The following is a 23,619-nucleotide window of genomic DNA, read 5'->3' on the forward strand; positions in this document are numbered from 1 at the left end:
CCGAAGACACCAGCGTCCTCTCCTCCTGCTGCTGAGTTTCACAGCCGTCATCCATCTTGTTTGTTCTGTGGTTTAACCTGGTCAAAACAGATGAGCTTCTGCAAATAAAATAAACATTCAAACTTCCTTTGCTACGTGTCCTCCGCCCCTCCTTCTCTGCATGTGCATCCTGAACAGACACAAACAGGACTAAATATTGATGTGATCAGAAACATCAGAGCTAGTTTACAGTATTTATGAAGTGGAAAACAAGGAAGTGTTCAGCACCCTGGAGAGCTCTTCTTCTCCTGACATCACCTCCACCTGCTTTAATGGAAGCACTACAGGTGAGTAGCAAAACATGTCATGAATAAATACCACCAGGAAATGAGACATTATCAAATATGTGAATATGTTTCGGAACAGAAAACTGAACTTTAAATAAAGACGGGTTCAAAATGTGAGATTTGGCTAATGACTCAATTTGAATAAAAAATACCATACATGTTGGATTTTTTAAATTCGACATTTGTTAAGTGATTAAAATGAAAAAAGTAACAAATATATACCAAATGTCCCCCATTGATTAGTTACACTATTAGGACAACATTTTTGTGGTTTAAAAGTTTTGTTAAATGTTATAATTAATTAGCAAATAAGGCTAAATCTATTGATAACCTTTTGTACATTTAGGAGAAATCTTAACCAAAGTGAAGCAAAATAAACCCCTGAATGTGAATTAAGGATGTTTTCTTTCAAGTAATCTGAAAACAAACCTGGACGATGAAAACCAAATGCCTTAAAATTGAGGAGTGCATTAAAAAAATAAAATGTTATGCTTTAATGTCTTTAATGAGAAACCTCATAAACCCAAGTGATGACAGTTAAGAAAAATAAATGGTGGGTCTTTTTTGACCCGGTGAGGTGGTTTTCTTGAAGTATCTTTGTAATTAAAACATTTTATCATTTCATATTCCAGCTATTCCTCAAAAAACATGTTTTGGATATCATGCCATTCAAATTTTAAATTTTAATTTTAAGAAATTGTAGTTTTTGTATTACTACCCCAAGCTTCCATAAGAGGGTCAAAAATGACCCGCATGCATTTCCTATGACTTTTTTTTCTCTTCAAAATGTAAAGAAAATGTCTAAAATTATAAATAGTGAAAAAGTAAATATAAAATATTTCTAGTGTGAACCAAAATATAATACTACAAATTATACAAGTGATTTTTCTTAACCAAAATGACAAAAATGGCATAAAAACACATTATTCTAATACGGGTCCTTTTTGACCCACTTATGGAAGAGTGTAGGGTCCAGTCACTCGTGCATCTAAGGGTTAATGTAGTCCATCTGGAATTAAAAAAACATCAAGAATTACCATCCCAATGAAAAATGATAAATCAAGAAAAAGCGTAGATGTTTTGATTGAGTCATCAGTCGGATGTCTTTGAGCTCTTCTCGAGGCGAACAGCGTCAGACTGAGTCACCGCCGCACTCAGAGACCGTTATCCTCCTAAATAACACAAAGTCTGCTCCAACGACACTGAGGATCTGGGACTGTCAGTACAACATTATTAGACAGCAGTTTTTAATAGTTTAACAGAGCACTGGAGATGAACGGACAACACACACTCAAAACAGTATAGAAAAATAACATGTGCTCTCTTTATGTCCATACATCTGAGGCTTCACTGAAGCAACGGTACTGTGCAAGGTAAACAAGGTCACTTGAAAACTCATATGGTGGCCGACTATTATTTAAGAACATTTGACCCAATCTCCTCATAAAACTCTGGGCATCAACACTATTAATTATAACTTGAATACATTGTTCGTCCCCTTGCTAAGTTGGATTGAGTTTAAAAGAAATCTGGAGCCAAAAATGACACAATAATAAACTTAAAATACCACATTTAACACAACATCTTAAGACCCAATAGCTGGAGTTTCTCGTAGATCTGTCGCTCATGTTTTGTACCTGGCTCTCTGCGGCCTTGATGATGCAGATGTAAAAAAAAATAGAGTGGCTTTTTCTTGCAACAACGGGCATCAAAGACAACTCAACACTTTACTGCCAGATGAAATAAACTAACATACATACAAAAAATAACATGTTAAAAAATGATATGTCACATTAATAAAATCCCACTACTAGCTCTTTCCTTATCGTTGACTTATTCAGGTCATTTCGTGATGTGTCTGTGCAGGTGGGGGGGGGGGGGGGTCTCGGGTATCTACAGGGGTCTCCTGTTAAATAAAAGTGATCGGATCTTATCGGACTCCTCGTGCTGTAACCAAGCGACCTCTGTGTAACATTACAGTCTTACAGTAAAGTGCACTTCATCTGCCTCACACATGAATGCTTTAAAATAAATAAGCATAAAAGGTTTCATTCCCCTTTGAAACGAAGAGGTTGTTGAGTTCCCTATTAAACATGCGCAGAGGATTTCTTTCCGACCCCGACTGACAAACTGTGTGCCATTAAAACATAACCATTCAACCAACAACCACACGAGTCCTGTGAAATGTGCAAATTTCCCGCAGTCACTTTCCTATCAGCCCGTCACTGAGAGGGTCCTCAGTGCAGGGAGTCGTCTGTGTATGTGCCTGTGTTTGAGTTTCAGTCCACAGTCTCTCCTCTGCGGGCGCTACCTGATCCTCCCGTCACTTTTCACCGGGCACAGTTCAGACTTGGGGTCCGGAGACATGGAGCTCCAGGAGGTTTTGGAGCAGAGTCCCACCGCGGGGCAGGAGGAAGTCTGTGGGGCGCAGAGACCGCCCGTGACCCAGAAGTTTTTGATGCTGCTGTCCACCCAGGCTTGGAGGGGCCGCCCCACCAGCTGGGCTCTGCGCTGCGCCTCCTGGGCCGCCGCCTCTCGGGGGGGCAGCTTCAGCACGGAGCTCAGCTGCTGGAAGCTCTGCTCCAGGTACAGGTCGCCTGGGGGGCCTGCGTGGAGCCAGCTGTCCTCTTCTGGAGAGGATTCGGAGACAAAGAGAAATTAAAAATGGGCACATACATTTAATAGATTCAATGGAACTTTCAAAATAAGTTTAGATTTTAAACTTACATTTGGGGGTCTAACGCCTAAACAGAAACTGTGACGTAATGTCTCACGGTCGAGCTTTGCAGGTGGTTTTGTAGGTTAACTTGACAAAGTCATGGGTCCACTGGTCCTTATCATATGAGTTATTTGGTTACTTTATGTTAAACAGGGTATATGCAGGAATCCTGAAGTCAAATGTAATACCTATTAAGACCTTTTTTAAGACCCTTTCCATACATTTTAAGACACTTGGAGTTTTAACCGGTTACCTTGGCGACACACTTTACCTCACATTCACTATATACAGTATTGATTGTCCTTCCTCCTTATCTTCCAACCATTTGGACGCAAACTTGCATTTCCCCATAACGATGTTGTTTAACAACCGGCGTAAACGGACCTTCGCGCTATCAAGCAGTGAGCGTGCGATGTCCTGTTCAGATGACGTCACATCCAACGGGATGCCATAAATAAACTACACAGAATCACACTACACACCTACGCAATGATTACATTCAGGCACACTGTAGAATACAACCTCTTTGGAACATTTATATACTTATTGAAAACAAGCTACAAAATGTAATACCTTGGAAAATGCCATTTAATACTTTTTAATAGCCTTCATTTTCACTACATTTATTTATCAACTTTTAATACTTTTTAAGACCCCGCGGACCCCCTGCTAAAGAGTTAATCAAACTTAGTTCTCTTGTAGTAGACTTAATAACTCCCAGAAGGTTTTTTTTTATATAACAGGGAAATACCAACATATTTTCTGAAAATCCTAAACTGCTGTGTGCCGCTGATTTTTAAATCTAAATGATGTATTTGTGACCCATTTTGTTAACATTTAAAAAAAGAGCACATGTGTCAAACTCATGGCCCGGGGGCCAAATCCGGCCCGTGGTGGATTTAATTTCGGCCCGCAGGATAATTTCTAATTACTATTAGATCTGGCCCGCCGGTATATTGCACGCACACCTTCACTCAATCCTGAGGGTTTCCTCAGCTCAGAGCCTGAGCCCAAACATTGATGACCTTGCACCCAAGATGAGATGCCAAGTATCTGAACTAGCTTCACAGAGCAGCACACTGAGTTTAATGGATGTTTGCTTCTGCACTTTCTCTCACGACAGCAGGGCATGTTTGGTTTTCTCTTTGAGGGAAATAGTTTTTTTGAAGCTGTTGTTGGCCTGTGGGAAAATGTAATCATGAGAAATGACTCCAGAAAAGCTGCAGATAGAGCCATAAGAAATTAATGCACCTGATTATTTAATGTTGTTTTTATAGGCAATCATTTAAGCTTTGTTAGTTCCAGGTTTAATCTGTGCAATAAGTTAATTTCAATACGTTTTGCAATAAACATTGAACCAGTCCGGCCCTCGACTAGTACCCATTTTTCTTATTTTGGCCCACTGTGTATTTGAGTTTGACACCCCTGCAGTAGAGTCACGATGTCTGCATGTTTTTAGGGGCTAATGCATTGTTTGTTAGGGTCTTTTATAGGGATTGTCTAATATAAAGAAACGTCTAAAACAGCGACAGCAGCTTTAATCCTTTAAACTGACATAATGTGGAATCATCGCCTCACCTTTGCGCAGCGGCTCCTTGTCTTTGAAGGTCAGCGGCATGACGAGGAAGCTGACCTCGGCCACGAGCTCCCACTGCTTCAACACGCGCACAGACCAGGTACCGGGCCGCAGGGGGCGCTGCAGCGGGGGCTTGTACTGCGTGTATTCTGCATCCACATCCACCGTGATGTCATAGGACGCTGCCACCACCTGAGCCGGGTCGATCCACACGATGGTGGCCGTGAGGTTGGGACCCCGCGCCCACTTCTGCACCGCCAGCGGCTCGCTCAGAGGCCCGATGAGGCCGCCAAAGTTACGGAAGATTCTCTCTTTAGGATCCCACTCTGTGCCGATCTGCAGGGAGGGAAGACGGAACGTATCTGTGAATAAGCCCTCAAATGAAAACAGGTCATGTGACACACTAGGGCTGCTCGATTATGGCAAAAATCATAATCTCGATTATTTGGGTCAATAATTGATATCACGATTATTAAAAACGATTATCCATTTACTTTGAAAACATCCATTTATTGAAATTTTTTATTTGAACAGTATGTTTTTAACAGTTGATTACCCTGAACTTTAAGTATAATTAAACTGAAAAACCCCAAAAAATTTAAAAATAGATAATCGTTTTATGTCGTTTTGATAATCGTTGCAAGTCAAAATCGTGATTGCGATTCAAATACGATTAATTGAGCAGCCCTATGACATACAGCAAAACAATGTCTCCTAAGTCTTTGACTTTCATATTTGATCAGAAGACAAGGAGAGAGGATATGTTCTAAACTAGTCTCCCCAAAATGAACATATTTTAATTAAGCTTCAAAGTCCAGTTTTGGTCACATCAAGCCCTGACAAAGCACCCTAATTGGTTCATATCGGCAAGAGAATCTTCCTGTAAAGCAGTTTTCTTTTTCTTTCTTCTTCTCCCTTGATATTAAAAGACATAACCTTTACTGATAATGAAGATCTTTTTTCAGACAAGAATACCACTGACCTCCAGATTCTTGAGCCTTTCAAACTCCTTCAGGTTTGACTGCAGGACGAGCGTTGCTTGAGGCACCGCCCACATCTCCAGCGTCTCTCTGACCTTTGACCCCGCGGCCTGGACCTCCTGACGAATCAGGTATCCTTGGAAACGGTCGTCATAGAAGTACACGTGTACTGACAGAGGGTAGCCGACTGGTTCAAACCTGCAGAGAGAGGAAAGAGAAATCACACATAAGAGATTATTGATTAAAGGGGACCTATTATGCAAAATAAACTTGTTCATGTCCTTTATACATCAACATGTGTCCCCTCTGTGGAAAGAGACTATGAAAGTCTAAGGAAAAAAGACCCCCTCTCTTTTTGTCCTGTTCCATTTCTATAAAAACCTGTCTGAAAATGAGCTGATCAGATTTTGGCCACTTTATGATGTCATAACTATTTTTTAGCTTGTGCAACCATTAGCCAATCACCAACCAAGGTAACCCCCCCCCCCACCTTATCACCTGAATCTCCTCCTAGAGCACCTTTGTGTTTTTTCTAACCAAATATCTCTCAGAGGGGCGTGGGGAGGGGCTCCTTATTTTCATCTAAAGTAACAGAATCAGCACTTTTGAAACAGGGCTGAAACAGAGGGGATTATGGGTAATGCTGCAATGATCTGTTTGGTGTTTGGAGCTTCAGAGACATGTTTTGTATATATCTGAAACCTATAATATATTGATGAAAAACAGTACAATAGGGGACCTTTAAGTCAAGACATAAAACAGAGACGGACCTGCAGACGTCCACGGTGCTCTGAGGGGTCAGCAGGTTCCTCAGGCCGAGACGAAAGAAAGCCGTGTGCGCGGTGAGCGCTGCGTCGCTGAGCGCGGCCAGGCCGTCCTCCGTCTCAAACAGACTCTCCCAGTACGCCTTCAGCGCCGTGGTGCCCGGAGCGTACTGGCCGTACAGGTGCGTGTCCAGGATGTCGATGACCTCCTGGTTCACAGAGGACTCAAACTTGCGGGCGAAGAACGTCGGACGGGTCAGTTGCTGTGGACGAAAGCAAAGAATAACAGAAAGAAGTCTTTGAGGCTGTGGCAAATGTCAATGTAGGAGCCATATGTTAAAATGTATAGTTTGATATATTTGAATATTATAATCCTTTGTTGTTAGTGCTATTAGATCATTTATTTGAACCAGCCGTGTGAAATTGACGGCATAGACGACCGCAGCCGTTTGTGATTACGAGACGTTATAGCCGACGGCAGCTGCTGGTGATTGGTGTGTGTGAGAAGGAGAAAGAAGCACAGAGCAACATCGTTTTTGACCTGAGAAAATATGTGTTTGTATTTGATACCTTTTGTCTAAGTAAAGAGTCAAACAAACTATCCTGAGACGTATCTTGTCCGAGTCATGCTTATTTGCTACCTGTGAATCGAATTTTGGATTACTGGAACTCCAGTCAATATTTACATTCAAAGCTTCTATTAAGGTGTTTGAATGGAGCTTCGAAAAATCCACTTTTAAAACCTCAAGAGTTCAAACTAGATTAACGTTATTTAACGATATTACACACATGTTGTTATTGTATTCATGTTTCTGTGGTCTTAATTTTAACTTTTGTTCTTTCTTGCGAAGCACTTTGTGAATTGTATTTCTGTGAAAGGGGCTATACTAAATAAACTTATTATTATTATTATAAAGGACTACCAGCATGGCGTTAGCTATGTGGGTGTGTTTGATTGAGGGAAAGCAATGGTGGAAGATTATCAACAACATTACAGTTTCTATTAGTTATTAATAACTTAATGGGTAAGCTGCTTTGTCACATGCCTGCCTGTGCCCACTAATAGGGAGCAACCAGTGGAAAATTAATTCTACAAATAGTATAACAGTAATTATATTAGTATATCCAAATCTTTGTCCAGAAATATCGGGTTTAAAAAGATTAAAAAAGACGCTGCATTCAGATTAGGAATTCAAACGTCCAAAATATAACCAATATTATTATTTAGTACAGGCCAATGGTGAACATCAAAGTGGGGCTGATAAATACATGACACTGGGAAACGACAAGCTACGTCAAAAAAACCCGAAGACAGAAATAGATGAGCTGTTGTTCCGCAGCCGTCCCTCTCACCTGGATCCTGATGAGGTCTTGAGGCTTGAAGTCGTTGGGCGAGCAGCCGCACCAGTCCACGATGTGTTTGTACTGACATTTGCAGCCCAGCTTGCGGTTCCAGTTGGTGACGCGCAGGTTGTTGTCCACCAGGGTGTCGCACATGTGGCTGTTCCCCAGCACCGTGTGGAAGAAGGACTGGGGAGAGAACAAACCGTTTATATCCACTGAGTCTAAAGTGAAAAAGGTCACGCCTCTCTAACCCCACACAACAAACCGCTGCTCCTCCTCTGAGACAGTCAGATAAACTCAAGTGAACCCTTCTCTGAGAGCTTAAAGTATTACATTATCTCCGCGGCGGAATTGACGGGGGAGTGTGAGACAGACTTGTGTATCAGACTGTCTCGTCTCCGGAGATAAACACACCACCTGAGGCCGACTTACCTCAGCGGGAAGCAGAGCGTAGGTATAGAACTGCTTCAGCCCTGACACCAAGGCATCCTGGGAGTTGATGACGTACTCCACGAAGCGGCGGGTGAGCGCGAACCAATCAGATCCGCCGGAGACCTTCAGGCCTTCTGGGATGCTGCGCTCGCCCAGACGCCACATGTGGTTGTCACACTCATGGAAGAGGCGGTTCAGGCCCTGCTTCTTAATAAACCTTAAAGACAGAAGCACAGCTTGAATTGATGCGTTTGAGAGCTCTTTGCAGCATTCATCAAAGTACACGATTAAAATAACCATTTCTGTCCACGGTGTAATAAATAACGGCTGAAGAATCACTTTGTCATGCTGCTTTTTGCCTCTTGTTTGATATCAACAGCATTACGTTTAATTGCTCCCCCCCCCAAGCATCATTTGCCTCCGAGTTACTGCACATTTCTGACATTAAATCCAAGCTATCCCTTTCCCTTTATTGCAGCTTATTAAATTAAGATACAAATCGTCAACCTAATGTGTGTTTGCGCTGGTCTGCTTCTTAACATCTGGCAAACTCACCGGGCGTTTTCTCTCCCGTGGGACTTGAGGAAGTTCTTGTCTCTTTGCTGCGAGAGGAACGACACCAGCTCATCATTCGTCCTGCAGGAGGGCGAGCAGGTGAGAATGAAAGGAGAGGAGAGGTCAAAAAAGAAGACTGTGAAAATGTGGTCTGATAATACATATAGGGCAGCGTTTCCACCAGGGGGCGTATTGCCGTCTTTTGACGCCCTTGTTCAGCTCGGAACGCCCTGAACTCGAGCCGAGGGCGTCCACAAATAGTAATAATTCGAGAGAAGATCGAGTTTTATAGCTTGAAATGAGGAAAAGGAAAAAGGACAAGGACATCCCTCTGTTGGAGGGGCAAAGGAGTCTGGTGGGATTCTTTTCGCCGCCAGCAAAGCGTGTTCCTGTGACGGAAAGTGTACTGCCGGCGAGCCTTGACGGGGGGTGCTAGTGGAGCGCTCGTGTGAACTGCGAGCGCCGGAGCCTCGCAGCGGCAAAACTGAGGCTCCGTGGTGAACTGGTAAAATGAAGAAAAAATGCTGGTAAAAATGCTGCACGCTTGCTTCTAGATATATCTGCGCCGCTAGGGATGAACTCGCGCGCGATCTTGTGACGATTCTCTCTGACCAATCAGCAGTCGAGAGTGTTGACGTCACTAGTTCAGCCCTGGCCCTGGTCTGAGGGAACCACGATTTTATGGGGCCGGAAAAAGAGGGAAAAAGTACCCGCTAGCCGGTACTACGCTATATGGAAAGGCCACCAAAAACTGGCCTGGCCGCTTGAGGACGGTTAAGGACGCTTAAACGGGGCTACCCGCTGCAGTGGAAATGCGCCATAAGTGAGCCGAGCCAAATGATCCGGCTCACTAAAGAGAGCCGGAATTCCCATCACTAATACGTAAAGAGATAGTATCTATAAGGGACGGCTCAATTCAAAATTCAAGTCACGTGACACGACGTGACGTGACAATTAACATAGCTTTATTGTCGTATATACTCTATATAAACTAACATTTTATAAATAGCAGCTATTGCAACAGAATCGATTTGAACAAACACTGTAACATTGTGTTGATGGAAAAGGAAAAATGAAATGAGCCACTGTGGACAGGATGTGGTTGACAGAGCATTGTCTGGGTGCATCCAACCAATCATAGCAGCCCCAGAAATCCAGCAAAAGCTGAAGAGCAACAAAGAGGAATATTTACTGCCAGCTCTGTGATTCAGTGAATAAAACAATCCATTTAATGCTGCTACCAGACCATTCCTTTTATCAAGCATATGCCATGGCAGCTGCTCATGTTACAGTCAGTCTGCGAAGGAATCAAATGTCCATGCAGTATTGAAAGATTTAAGCCACCATGAAAAAGGCAACTCTGATATCCACTGAACACAAACTGGAAATATTGTCAAGACAGGATGCAGAAAACAAGTATTTGCACTGGAGATATTTTTGTGGAGTTGGGGCCAATCTTTAACCACATTGAGGTTCAACTCCAAAAGCATAAAGCTATGCAGGGTACGTGAGAACTAAGGAAGTCACATAACTAAGTTGTGGACTCTAAGGACATAATTCACCCGTGGTTAAACACTAGCAATCATCTTATGTGCCGTTGGGAGACTCTACTCTCAACACTCTGTGACTCCATTCCTCCACACTAACACGGCGCTGTTACTCTGCTGACCTGGTGGGGAAATCAGTAGCGCTCAGATTGATGAAGAAGTCCCACTTCCAGTCCAGCATGTTGAGCAGGTCCTGCATGCTGCGCAGGTAGGCCTTCAGGAGGCTGGCCCCTCCCCAGATGGTGACCATCCTCCAGGGCGTGGTGCGGATGTTGGGGTACTGCTGGGCGATCTGCAGCACCTCCCGATGCAGGTAGCCCGAGCGCTGGAGAATTCAAAGCAAAAGGTTGAGCAGTTGAAATGAGGGAACACTGTGTCTCTCTCTGCAGCACAAGTGTAATGCTGTTCCCGCAGGTATTCAGCTGTGACAAGACCGCCACACAATTCTGGCTCGAGTTGAAAGAGACTTTGATCTATGCAGAAGAACAGTGATGCTGCGACTTGTGGGACACCATGACGATGGATAGAGAACATTGTGATGGTTAGTTTAGCTTTGCATCATATTTTCTTCTGAAATGGCAACAGTTAGACAGAACTGAGATTAAAGAGGGGAGGAACGAGAAAGGTCAAAGAGTTAAGTCGAGCGTTATGCAGTTACAAGTTAAATGTTTTCATATTCCATCAATTATAAAAGTGTTTGTAAAAATGTTTCCAAATAATTAAAGTTTCTACCCAATTAAAATATAAGGAGTCCTGCTTTTCTTTGATTAATGTCATATAACAACTGAACATATGTGTTTTGGATTGACGACACATTTAAAAACATTGAGTTGGGCTTTTAGAAACTAGCTTTGGGAAGTCCCCAGGGAGAATAACTTTGCAGTACAACTATTCTTTATACATCCATGGGTACAACTTCAGATCAAAATGAACACGTGATGAAATATGACCCCCGGTTTGATGATTGACAGGTCACAGAACAATGGGGGCTATCTACCCTTACGTAATTCACACAGACTCTCTCCTCTTTGCTCTTCTCTCTGTGAGGAGCAGCAAGTTCAGCTTCAGAACAAAGTGAAACACAAACAATGGCAGAACATATTATTAATATGTCGGGAAGTAATAGATGTATCTATTTTCTTCTCAGAGTACCAGAATGCGTAGTTTATCTGTTAGTATTTCTAAAAATCTTGGGTTTTCAGCATGTGTGCCTTTTTGTGTTAGACAGTTCAGCTTTGATTCCATCCTCTCATTAAACCTTTTTTAAAAGCATTCTTTAGTTCTGTGAAGGGATGTATGCACTGTGCTTCACTTTCATTAATATCGTATGCTGAAAAGCATATATATATATATATATATATATATATATATATTACAGCACGATTTTTTGTTGAATAGATTTGAGTGGTTCAAACCTTCGGGTCGCGATTTATTGACAAAGGAAAAAGTGGGTCCCGAGGCCTGACCAGTTGAGAACCACTGCTCTAGAACAGTGTTTCTCAAACTTTTTGATACCAAGGACCACTTAACCAATAAAAAAACACTCGCGGACCACCTAACTCCACAAATATCCAAATTCACATCGTTTTTCTAGAACAGATTACAAATCGCCTGAAAATGGTACAAACAAGTGGCAACATGTGTGATGAAGGTGTTGCGCTGGGCTATATCATACCATCGAAAGTGAAACTTAAGCTCGCTCCATTGCGGAAATATTCCCGCGAGAGTGCGTAAAACTTTAATTTATTAATTTATTTAAAATGTGAAATTGTACCAATATACTCACGGACCACTAGGGGGCGCTCACGGACCACCAGTGGTCCGCGGACCACACTTTGAGAAGCACTGCTCTAGAATAATGAATAACAACAATGAAATAGGTTTCTGCCTGAAGGTTGCATAGGTTTAGATTAGAGGATTAGACAGGTTGGAAATACCCTTTATAAACGTCCCTTTAGATCTACATTTGATTAAGTACAAAGTAATGAACAAGCAGCCACTTTTCCAAATGAGTACGACTTAAAAAGTCCCTGAAGCGATAAATGAGCAATTTAAGAGAAAAATAAACTTTGTTCAGCAACATGAAGTCAGATCGTTTTGTTCAGTGAAGCACAAACAATGTGTCACTGTCTCCGACCCGTGATGAATAAAGAGTGACACTTGCTGACCACTCTTAAATTAGACCAGAAAGTCACTGCAATAATCTGTGGGTGTGTTAATAAAGGAGACACCAGCGTGACAGCCCTCACGTGAGGTCCACTGCCTCCAGTACGTTCTGCCCTGCTTTACAGCCTCATCTCTCTGCTGGCCCTCAGAGAGAAATGAGGTGAGGTTGTCTGAGGTTGTTTCTGTGGTGCGGACTTATTCATCACTGCCTCTGGTAAGCCTCTCTCCGTCTTGGCAGCAGAACAGAGCAACTCCCCGGGAAGGAGCAACCTTTCCGGCTGCACAGGTGCACTGTCGACAGGTGTCTGTGTTTCTCTGCGCTGAACTCACCTGAGGTCTGAGCCTCAGAATCACCACTCAGCCGTTAGTCTTCTAGCTGCACATGATAGCACACTCTTTCCTCCGCTAAGAATAACCACACTTTACTCTATCCAGGCTAATCCCCTTTACCACACTGTGAGACCCACGGGATATATTCAACCTTCATAATGCAAGAAGACCTAGCCGGTAAAAGCTTTTGAGAGCTCAGTCTAGTCCGCTCCAAGCAAGCCGGTTCCCAATTGCACCCTCCAATGTGTCGTCTAAGTATAAATTAACAATACTGTCAGCTAGTCAACATTTTTTCAGGCGGGTCTGTACCACATTTTTTATACAAGCTTCTATTTCTTTTTCAAAATGGAGCTGTTATAAAACACGACGTAATAACATTTAAAAAACAAAATCCTCAACTTCAATAAAAGGTGATTTTTTTTGGGGAATATGGACTATTGAATACTGATTTTTATTTTGAAGTTTTAAAATAAAACATATAATGCTTTGTCAGTAAGCTTATTTGATATAATGCAGTGGCACTGTGAGGTCCTTTTGTTTGTTTGTTTATTTAATTAAAGGACAGTGCACATTAATCCACATTGCTGTAAATGAGCCAGTATTAGCCAGCAGGCTAATTTTCAACTGTTGTCCTTGGTAAGATGTTAAATGACCACAACCAGACTAGAGCAGGCTTACCTTGTCCACATGGATGTAGTAGAAGTGGTCTTGGTGATATATGGCTTTGATGAGGCGCTTGAGCTGCCGCACAGCGCGGCCGTGGACCATCAGAACGAACGCCACTCTGACCGGGTTCTCCACTTTGAGCAGGCTGTTGTCCAGCTCGCCAACGGACTGCACCGGATTAGATATACCTGTGGAAAGAGGGTTGAGACATAAAAGGACTGACTGTGGGATGTGGAGCGCTTTGAAGAATAATATGTTAGGTGCTGAGAAAGACTGTTCAATCGAGGTTGAATAAAAGCAAATATGTGAAAAGTATAGCTTTGTTTTGCCCTTGTTTCCATCCTATAGTTTTTCCTTGAACAAAGATTCCCACAGATGAACAAACCAGAGGTGTGTGTCTATTGTTTGTTCTCAATGCGATCCCTATACCCTATTTAATGTATTAAGAATATAAATACACGTTACAGTTTCTTGGTTGCTTCTAACAAGATTTGGAAAACAAACTACAGAATTCAGAGAATGTGAACAAGAAAATTAGCTATTGAGAAGTATTTTGATTGTAAATCTCTCAGAGGGTAAAAATGTATTAAGTATTCTGTCTGGACCTCAAGCGTTATCTGTTCAGAAGTTCTTACCGAGCTGAGGGCAGAACTGAGGGAGTGCGCCTGGCATGAGCTCCCCGGCATGATGCTGACACACGATGTTGGCGATCTCCTGCCGGCACTGCTGCGACCCGGCGCGATGCAGGGCGGACAGCGCGTCCTTGCCCGTGATGTGACATTTGGGCACAAAGTCGCTGCTGGGCTGGTGCGCCCCGTCCACGCTGCCCGGCTCCCCGAGCATGGCGGCGGCCGGAACCTTCGCCACCCCGTCTGCGCCTCCTCTGGTCTCGCTGAAGTTACGGCTGCTGGACGGGTCATGGACTGCGTGTTCTAGCCCGGGTCCCGTTACCCCCCGGTTCTGATGAGCCTTCACCCTGACGCTGGGCTTCTCTCCTCTGCGGTTGGTTCCCCTCCTCAGTGCGCTGGCGGCCGTGCCCCCCGTCCTCTCCGACCGGCCGCTCCATCGGCCCCGCCCCGACAAAGAGTTCTGCTTCACCCAAAGAGCCGGGTCTCTCTTGGGGTCCTGGCTGTTGTGGTCAGGCAGCTTAGACCGCCGTGTATTTTTCTGAAGAGAGAGAGAAGAATAAAATAAAAATGCATTTCAAATCCAGATGTATTGCTTTAATAACATCTAGGACAAACACTACTGGGAGGAGGCGTCGATTCACATCCAGGGAGGAAGTTAGGTAAACCAATAACACGACAACAGCCCTGGAGGGAAGGATGTGTTTACTTCATTTCTCTGATCTGGGTTATTTTTAGCTGAGCCTCTGTGTGTGTGTGTGTGTGTGTGTCCTATTGTGACATGTTGACATTCTTTAATGTTCAAAAAGGTACACACACACACACACACACACACACACACACACACACACACACACACACACACCACACACACACACACACACACACACACACACACACACACACACACACACACACACACACACACACACACACACACACACCCACACACACACACACACACACACACACACACACACACACACACACACACACACACACACACACACACACACACACACACACACACACACACACACACCACACACACACACACACACACACACACACACACACACACACACACACACACACACACACACACACACACACACACACACACACACACACACACACACACACACACACACACACACCACACACACACACACACACACACACACACACACACACACACACACACACACACACACACACACACACACACACACACACACACACACACACACACACACACACACACACACACACACACACACACACACACACACACACACACACACACACACACACACACACAACACACACACACACACACACACACAGTGTATTGAAATATGATAAATCAAAGCATTTTATGATGACTTCATGATTCGTGCATGACATTTAAAATCTCAAAACTCTCCTCTGGAACTGTTATTAATGAACTCCATTAATGTCACAACATGATCCTCTTACATGCATCTGCTTTGAGGACAAAAAAGTCAGGTGTCAAATAACTGGATGTCTTGGCTGTAACATCCCGAATGAGACTTTAAGTCGAGAAAGCGTTCCTATAGTTATGGTTCAGTGAAAATAAGCAAGGATGTTTTATAAAATAGGTTCCTTCTTTAGAAAATTGAAGTCAATATAAATAAAAGCTAGAGAATGTACCTTTTATAAACATTTCAGTTTAGTGGCAGGTTGATGGCGGGAGGACACGGTGTCAGATGCACCACCATCATTCATCTTGGTTTCTTAAATACCAAAGTTTCCATGTCTAAGAGTATCATACAATTTGAATGCAAGAGTACAGAGAATCCGTCTTACTGGAGGAGCTCATATCACACCTACAGAAATGGAAGGCAGGATTTGAAAAGAAACGCAGTGCTTAAGCCTTTTTTTAAATCTGCTAGCCAAACAGCATCACAGCCTTGGCACAGTAGATTACTGGATCACACAAAAGGCTCTTCAAAATGAGCACTTGGAGAAAAGGAAGAAAGAGAGTGAGTGGGCTGAGAGCTTTCTGCCTCTGTCAGACGATATAGCGGAACGCAGGCGAGTCCGCTTCACGCCACTGGCATGGCGACAGCCCGTAGACGGTGGGAACAGGAGGGGGACCGGTGCTGCGTGGTGGGACAGGGAGCCAGATTAAATAGTGGCAATAAACCAGCTGCCAACCAACACAGCGCACTCTCAAACCCATTACAGTGAGAGGCATTGTGGAGCCCAGTTGCATACCAGTCATTGCGGTGCAAGCCTCTTTCAGTGAGTTTACATGCACTTGAGGAACCTGGTTATTGTAAGCTTTCGGCAGGAATCTGATGTTCTTAATGTCACCTGAAAAGAGCTTGAGTGTCCTTTATGAGACAATTCAGATTTCTGTCAAAGAAACCCAATAATTATGATAAAAACTTTTGTTCTCAAAGTCCTGAAGACTATTTCACATCTTCTCCAGCAGTGGTGGGATGTCTTCTTTCTATGGCGGCTCATAGCTGTTCCATTAATGAAAACATCGTCAATGCCTTATGCTAGCTTAAATTGTCAAGACACTTTTAGGCTGCACTAAATGTTCTCGCACAGAAGACGTTGCATGCGGCGGGGGCTAATGTTTCAATTTCCCTTATCACTCGTTTTCACAGCTTTTAATTAACCATCATGTCAAAAAAAAACCTATTGATTCAAAGGCAAGCCAGGCCGCCTCTTTACTTTCCAATTAAAGTGGAGTGAAACCATATCAGCGCCGCCATCTGCTGAAGCAGGAAACAGCCGCGCGGGCTCAGCTCTGCAGGATGGCACATCCAAGCAGAGGGTGACACAAAGATGACAGTCTCGTCGTCTTCTTCTTCTGTCCTCACAATCTTTTCCCCCTTCTGTACGAGGGCCTTAAATATGAAGGCACGCGGCTGTGTTCACACGTGCTCAGCGAGCCGCTGATTAGAGCAGATGCGAGTAAACGCAGAGACCAAAGAGCACGGAGGAATCCACGGAGTCTCGCTCATGTTACCCACATTGGAAAGACTCCCCGACTGAACATGCACTGTTGAGCGATGATAATAATAATAGATTTAATTTGTTAGCGCTTTTACAGGTGCTCAAAGACGCTTTACAGATATAGTGAAGATAAAATAAAATAAAGGAACAACAAATAAATATATAGTTAAAGTTAAAGTCAAATAATAGAAAAACAATCACACATTAAAAGCCAGATTGAAGAGGTGAGTTTTTGTAAGTTTTTTGAAGGTGGTGAAATTATGAAAATGGAAATGATTGAAAATTGAAATTGAAAATTGAAGTGATGATTATTATGCATTCTTCAAGCCTGAAATGTGATCCTGCAAACACAGAATGCGCTGACATTTGCATAGATGTCTGCCAACATGTCAGGCTGACATGTGCGCTGAGCATCAGTGTCACAGCGTTCACATTAGGAATGAATGAGACCCATTTACAACTTTCAATTATTCAAACGAAGCTAAATTGAAAGTTGAATTAATAATAAAATCAGTGCAGGTTTTTTTCTTTGACCTGAAGCGTTGGAAAGCAAATACTATGTGTTGAGGATTAGAAAGTTCTATGTCAGCACCTTTACAGGTGAGCTACAGATATCTCTCTCTCTCTCTGCTCGAGCATGTTTAAGCTAGTGATGAGCTTGATGACTTGCCTAGAGGCGGATAATGCAAACGGGGGATTTTAAATCACAAGAAACATTGGTCTCCAATAAGATGAATGACATGTCAAACTTCCCGTTCCACCACAATGTGACGTTAAAGTGCGTCCAAGCGGAAATGGATTACTTCACCAAGGTTGCATCAGTCATTTACTGAGCATAAGCTTTATGTTAAGGGTTTAGCTCACAGTTAAGTGAATTGGTCGACATCATTGTCACTACCGATTCCTCTTTTCCCTCTCTGGGTCAAACTTCTTCCTCCAGTGGAGCCACCGCATCGACATCTGCTTCCTTCTCTTCCCTCCAGGCACAGATCTGAAATCTATGTACGTCGGGAGGAACATTGTACACATCGCCGCTTTTCATATCATGATAGGGAGACGGCACATTTCCCAACTCAGGTTTCAGCTTGCATTCCTGCGACTCTATCAGGATCAGAGTGCATTACTCCTGAACGCGCACAGTTCCTCAACGGGTCACACATCTGTTAAGAAACTGATTTGACCTCATTTGGAGGGGGGAAAGGGAACAGGTACTGCCTCAGGGTAGTAAGTCCAGGTGTGCACGGGAGACCCAGAGATAAGCTTCACACAGGGGACAGGTTTCATGATTTCAGTAAGAAGTAAAGGCAACTCTTTGCTCAACTGTAGACTTTATCCCTAGGATATTCCCCTACTTTTAGTATCTGGGTATGACTTAGGGCTGCTCAATTAATCGTATTTTAAATCGCAATTACAATTATGGCTTGCAACGATTACGAAAACAATGTAATCGAAATAAAACGATTTTTTTTTTATTAATCTTTTTTTTTTTTTTTTTTTATAATTATTGTTTTTTCAGTTTAATTATACTTAAAGTTCAGGGTAATCAACTGATAAAAACATACTGTTCAAAACAAAATTCTCCAATAAATTGATGTTTTCAAAGTAAATGGGTAATCGTTTTTAATAATCTTGATATCAATTATTGACCCAAATAATCGAGATTATGATTTTTGCCATAATCGAGCATCCCTAGTTTGACTCAAAGCTTAGTACATTTCAGAAAGGCCTCTGGTGTATATAAAATAAACAAACAGTAAAACAGATGCTGAGTATCTTGGGAGAGCTATATGACGAATGTAAGCCAGTTCATGTTGATGATCTGTTTATGATCAATGAATCATAACCGAATCACATGCTCTCAAAAGGTTGCATCACGTCATAGACCTCCTTTAAACTCCCATGTTAACGAATGGTGTGTCTGTTTAGTGAAGCTGTCCATCAAAATGAAATGTAGTGGCAAACACCAGTGTGGAGAATTATGGTTATTATTGTATCTTGTTTGTATACATTCAAGTAGCAGGATGTTAGTGTCGTATTCTCTTCATGTAGAGTCGACCAAATGTAGATGCTTGAAATACTGTGTAGATTAGTAGTACTGCTTTATACTAATATCAGCATATCATGTGTTTTTAAGTACAAAGCAACTGTGAGTGGAGTAAAAAGTACAATAATTGCCAATGAAATTGTGTGTAGTAGAAGTATAAAGGAGCATTACATACAAGTACAAATATGTCAATAAAGTACTTAAGTAATACTTGAATAAAATGTACTTAGTTACTTTCAACCCCTGCTATCAATACCGTTAATTTCTTAGATATGAGCATGTAACCTGGGAAACAGTGCTGTATACGTCTGGTACTCTGTGACAAACAGACATATAGACATGTATACACAAAATACATAAAGACAGATACACAGGGCTGGTCCAGTTGTACTGAAATGTTTCGGAGCGGTGTTCTGGATTAACTGGTTCCCCGATCAACTGGTTTACAGAGGTGGCCTTCGACTGAAATACACATTTCGATCGCTTCTTCTGTCGTTTACATACATCTTTTGGTATATTTGGCTGGATAGGAACACTTTGATGCACATTCAGTACCAGTGTGTGAGGTTGTGGTTACAATGGAGATATCCGGACGCGAACAGCGGGGACTACAAAAAGAAAAACGAGTTGACTGGGGATGTCTGTTCAAAACGTTGCAAGCTCCAATAAATCATTTAAACCAGCTATTGTTGCCAGACTAATTACTGAATATCGTTCCTAATGTGATACCAAGTCCATCTGAGACCTGTGTACACCTTCAGACAGCCTCCAAGTGAAGCACACGTTGTTTACTCACAGTTTGAAAGCAGCGTGGAGAAGTCTTCAGCTGTGATCCTCTCAGGTAAACATCCGCCCAGGGAAAAATGGGACCCCCCAAGCTTAAACTGTGTTACGACTTCTGTGGCTATCTACCAGCGATCATGTTTAATATGAAAGACTACACACACATGTATCCCTTATAAAAACAGTATTCTGCAGCACTCATCCAGATAACATGTGACTGTTAACTCGTTTTGCAAAGATAGCAGCAGAAATGTCATTGCTGCATGTGCAGGGACTTAGACTTTAAAATGCTGATGGGTCATTAATGTTGGTCTCGGCAAACAATATTAGGAATAATTCAGTGTCCATCGACATGAAAATAACAAAAAAGTTCAAGCTGGACTGAAACCCGAGTCCCAACAGCAAAAATCACGCAAGTCCTGCGCGTTATGAGTGCGCCACAACTCAACATGGCACCTTATGGAGAATCATAAATTAAATAAGTGTGTTCAAAACACTCACGTCAATTACATTACATGACATTCCATTTACCTGACGCTTGTATCCAAATGCCTACTATAATATGTATATTAGAAGTGTAGATACATCCGCTCACATTATAAATGATGGTCGGGTTGCATCTTTCTGGAACTTTTTAACAAGGTTCATCGAAGACATTAAAGTGTGGTGGTGTAATACTTTGTGTAGATCCGTGGCGCTCCAGTAACGCGCATGGCCCGAGTGATTTGTGCTGTTGGGACTCGGGTTTGAGTCCAGCATGAACTTTTTTGTTATTTTCATGTCGATGGACACTGAATATTATGTTTGAATAGAGGATTCCTAATATTGTTTGCCGAGACCAACATTAATGACCCATCAGCATTTTAAAGTCTAAGTCCAATGACATTTCTGCTGCTATCTTTGCAAAACGAGTTAACAGTCACATCTTATCTGGATGAGTGCTGCAGAATACTGTTTTTATAAGGGATACATGTGTGTGTTTCATATTAAACATGATCGCTGGTAGATAGCCACAGAAATCGTAACACAGTTTAACCTGGGCGGATGTTTACCTGAGAGGATCACAGTTTACAGTTCACAGCTGAAGACTTCTCCACGCTGCTTTCAAACTCTGAGTAAACAACGTGTGCTTCACTTGGAGGCTGTCTGAAGTATACCAAAAGATGTATGTAAACGACAGAAGAAGCGATCAAAATGTGTATTTCAGTCGAAGGCCACGCCCCCCACCTCTGTAAACCAGTTGATTGGGGAACCAGTTCGGAATCCCGAATCCGGAATAGCGGCGCTGTTCCCGAACTGCTAAATTAGCTAGAACATGCTAATCGTTACCGTATCATAACACATAGGGAAGCTAGGCTAAGCGCTAACGGCTACAATTACAAATCCAACCATATCAGTGTCGTGTCAGAAATCCCCGGACAGACTCACCTCTGCCTCGCCCTCTTCCAGACTTCTCAGACTCCATACCACAAGCCCCTGGACCAGGAGGATAGTTAACGCGGCGGCTATCGCTAGTTTGTATCGTCGGAGCAGCTTCTGAACTCGAGCGCTGGCCACCATTTTTTCAACTCCCGTTGGACGGGGAGCGCGTGCACGGCACATTCTGAACTGCGCGTGCACGCGGTGTCGCTCGCCATCCTCAGGTTGCTGCAAAATTTCACTTCAAAATAAAACTTGTAATTAGCTGGCTTTATATTGTGTATTTCTTATACGAAATTAGAAAGTCATCATGTCTATGTTGTTGTTTGGATGAAGGGACGCCTGCAAAGAAAATGAATGTTATATTCATGTATAATAATAATAATAATACATACCGTGTCATGTGAGCAAAATGCCAGTGGATTTGCTAAATAGAGACAAAACGTAATTGTCTTATTGTTCCTATATAAAGATCTACCTAGAAACAATAACATTACTAATTACTTAGTTACTAAACTAACTATAACGTACTATAATTAACTAAATAAATAGCACTTTGATATGTTTTTTTTTTTAACAGGATAGTTTTGGAGACCCATAAATGAATTTTAAAAACACTTCAAGTTGATTCCAAAAGTTAATGTTTATTTGTATACCTCTAACAGTGAGCTTGACAACATTTACAAGTAACTCTTGTGAGTATAATCAGGATAATGGAAATTCCCCACCATCAACATATTGTGAGGTTTTCTTTTTATCTTGATCTGTGCTAAAATCCTATATTGTTCCAGACATAACTTGTATTATTTACTTAAAAAGGCTATATTTTTTCATCATGTATGAGTAACCCCCTTCTTACATGATCAGCATCTTAATTAATGCTTTACAATTTGATTGTGTTAAAAACCAAGGTCATGACCACTTCTAATGAAAATTAAAATAATCCCATGTCGTGTCCTCAAATGTTAGGGTAGATCTGCAACACTTTACATTACAAAAATGGTTTTAATATGATTATGATTATTATTATTATTATTATTAGTAGTATTATTATAAGGCCTATAATATTGCAGCAAACATTTAAAAGTTGTCAGCTGGCATTTTAAGTTGAAAAATGTGTCGGCCATAGTTCCCAATCATGAATACTAATGCTACATTTTTGTCTCTTTGTCTGCTTATAAATCATCTCAGGACGGGATCCCCACGGTAACGGGTCTCCAGCTCTGGCATGCTCTGGTCTGGAAGCCACTGAGCAGACGAGACAGGGAGGAAACAGCAAGTAAGGCATATTGTATGAACATTATTTGAAATATGTGTAACCTGGCTGTAAAACATGTGTTCAGTGCTAAAGTACTGTACTTAAGTACAATGTTCTGATACTTGTACTTTAAATACATAATTAATACTAGAACCGCCAACGGGTACATTTTACCCGCAGCTCTTTTTTGATTGTATGTAACTTTTTTTCAATAACATATTAAAGTCTCCCAATCCGTGACTTTTCCTGAAAGTGTGTTATGTAGCACCCTCTGTTGTTAACAATTGTCAATATGAAGTCAGATTGAAAAATCCGCCCAAAAAAAAGCCATTTATACCTATATCGGCCAGCGGGTAATATTTACCTCATAGCGTAAACATGACGTGTTGCTATAGCAACGCCTTTTGTCTACTGCGGTTCCTTATAGATAGAGAGATAGATTGAGAGAGATAGATAGATAGATATATGGATAGAGAGAGATAGACAGATAGATAGTTATAGATAGTGTAACATCTTGGAGAATACAAGATCTTGGATGACTGAGCTCACGTTGAGGACGTAATGCATGTGTGCAGGTTACGTGCCAGTTGAATAAAGATGGACACTCGGAATGAGAGAAGTAGTCGCGTCGTCTGTTTATGTAGACAATTATATGAACATAGAACAGAACATTACAGATAGATCGGTAGATAGTTATAAATAGATAGAGAGAGAGATAGAGAGATTTGTACCTAAACAAAACACAAATCTAACACCAAGCGTTTAAATCAGCACTCTTAGCGATATGTTATACTTCATGCTATCTGCACAAACTATATCATTTGAAAAGCTGAGAGTCCACAGATTATATTGGTATAAATGTCATCCCTGTGCGATCAAAACTCACTGTTCTGTATGATAAATAAAAGAACATTGTACCTTGAAAATCAATAGCGGGTACATTTTACCCGTTGGCGGTTTTAGGTATACAGCGACCTCTGGCGGTTCTAGTGTTAAATGTTATGCTATTTCATTTTACTCCACTTTTGGTAGCCAATAATATTGCATTTATCTGACATTTTATTCTTATTCCTTTTTATTATAATTTTTG

The 23,619-nt window shown here is 42.0% G+C and overlaps 1 protein-coding gene across 1 annotated transcript; it reads right to left on the bottom strand.

Moving 5' to 3' along the window:
• Positions 1 to 1,533: 1,533 nt before the first annotated feature.
• xylt2 (xylosyltransferase II) lies at positions 1,534 to 21,459 on the bottom strand. The gene is made up of 11 exons (XM_034212991.1): positions 21,281 to 21,459; positions 14,041 to 14,572; positions 13,418 to 13,593; positions 10,366 to 10,568; positions 8,697 to 8,777; positions 8,142 to 8,358; positions 7,719 to 7,895; positions 6,372 to 6,628; positions 5,604 to 5,799; positions 4,624 to 4,957; positions 1,534 to 2,956 (listed from the first exon to the last, which is right to left on the bottom strand). Exons 1-11 carry the CDS (start codon positions 21,452 to 21,454, stop codon positions 2,634 to 2,636), a joined length of 2,670 nt encoding a protein of 889 aa, XP_034068882.1. The 5' UTR covers positions 21,455 to 21,459; the 3' UTR covers positions 1,534 to 2,633.
• Between the last annotated feature and the right edge of the window lie 2,160 nt (positions 21,460 to 23,619).

Source organism: Gymnodraco acuticeps, unplaced genomic scaffold, assembly GCF_902827175.1.
Source record: "Gymnodraco acuticeps unplaced genomic scaffold, fGymAcu1.1, whole genome shotgun sequence".
NCBI lineage: Eukaryota > Metazoa > Chordata > Actinopteri > Perciformes > Bathydraconidae > Gymnodraco > Gymnodraco acuticeps.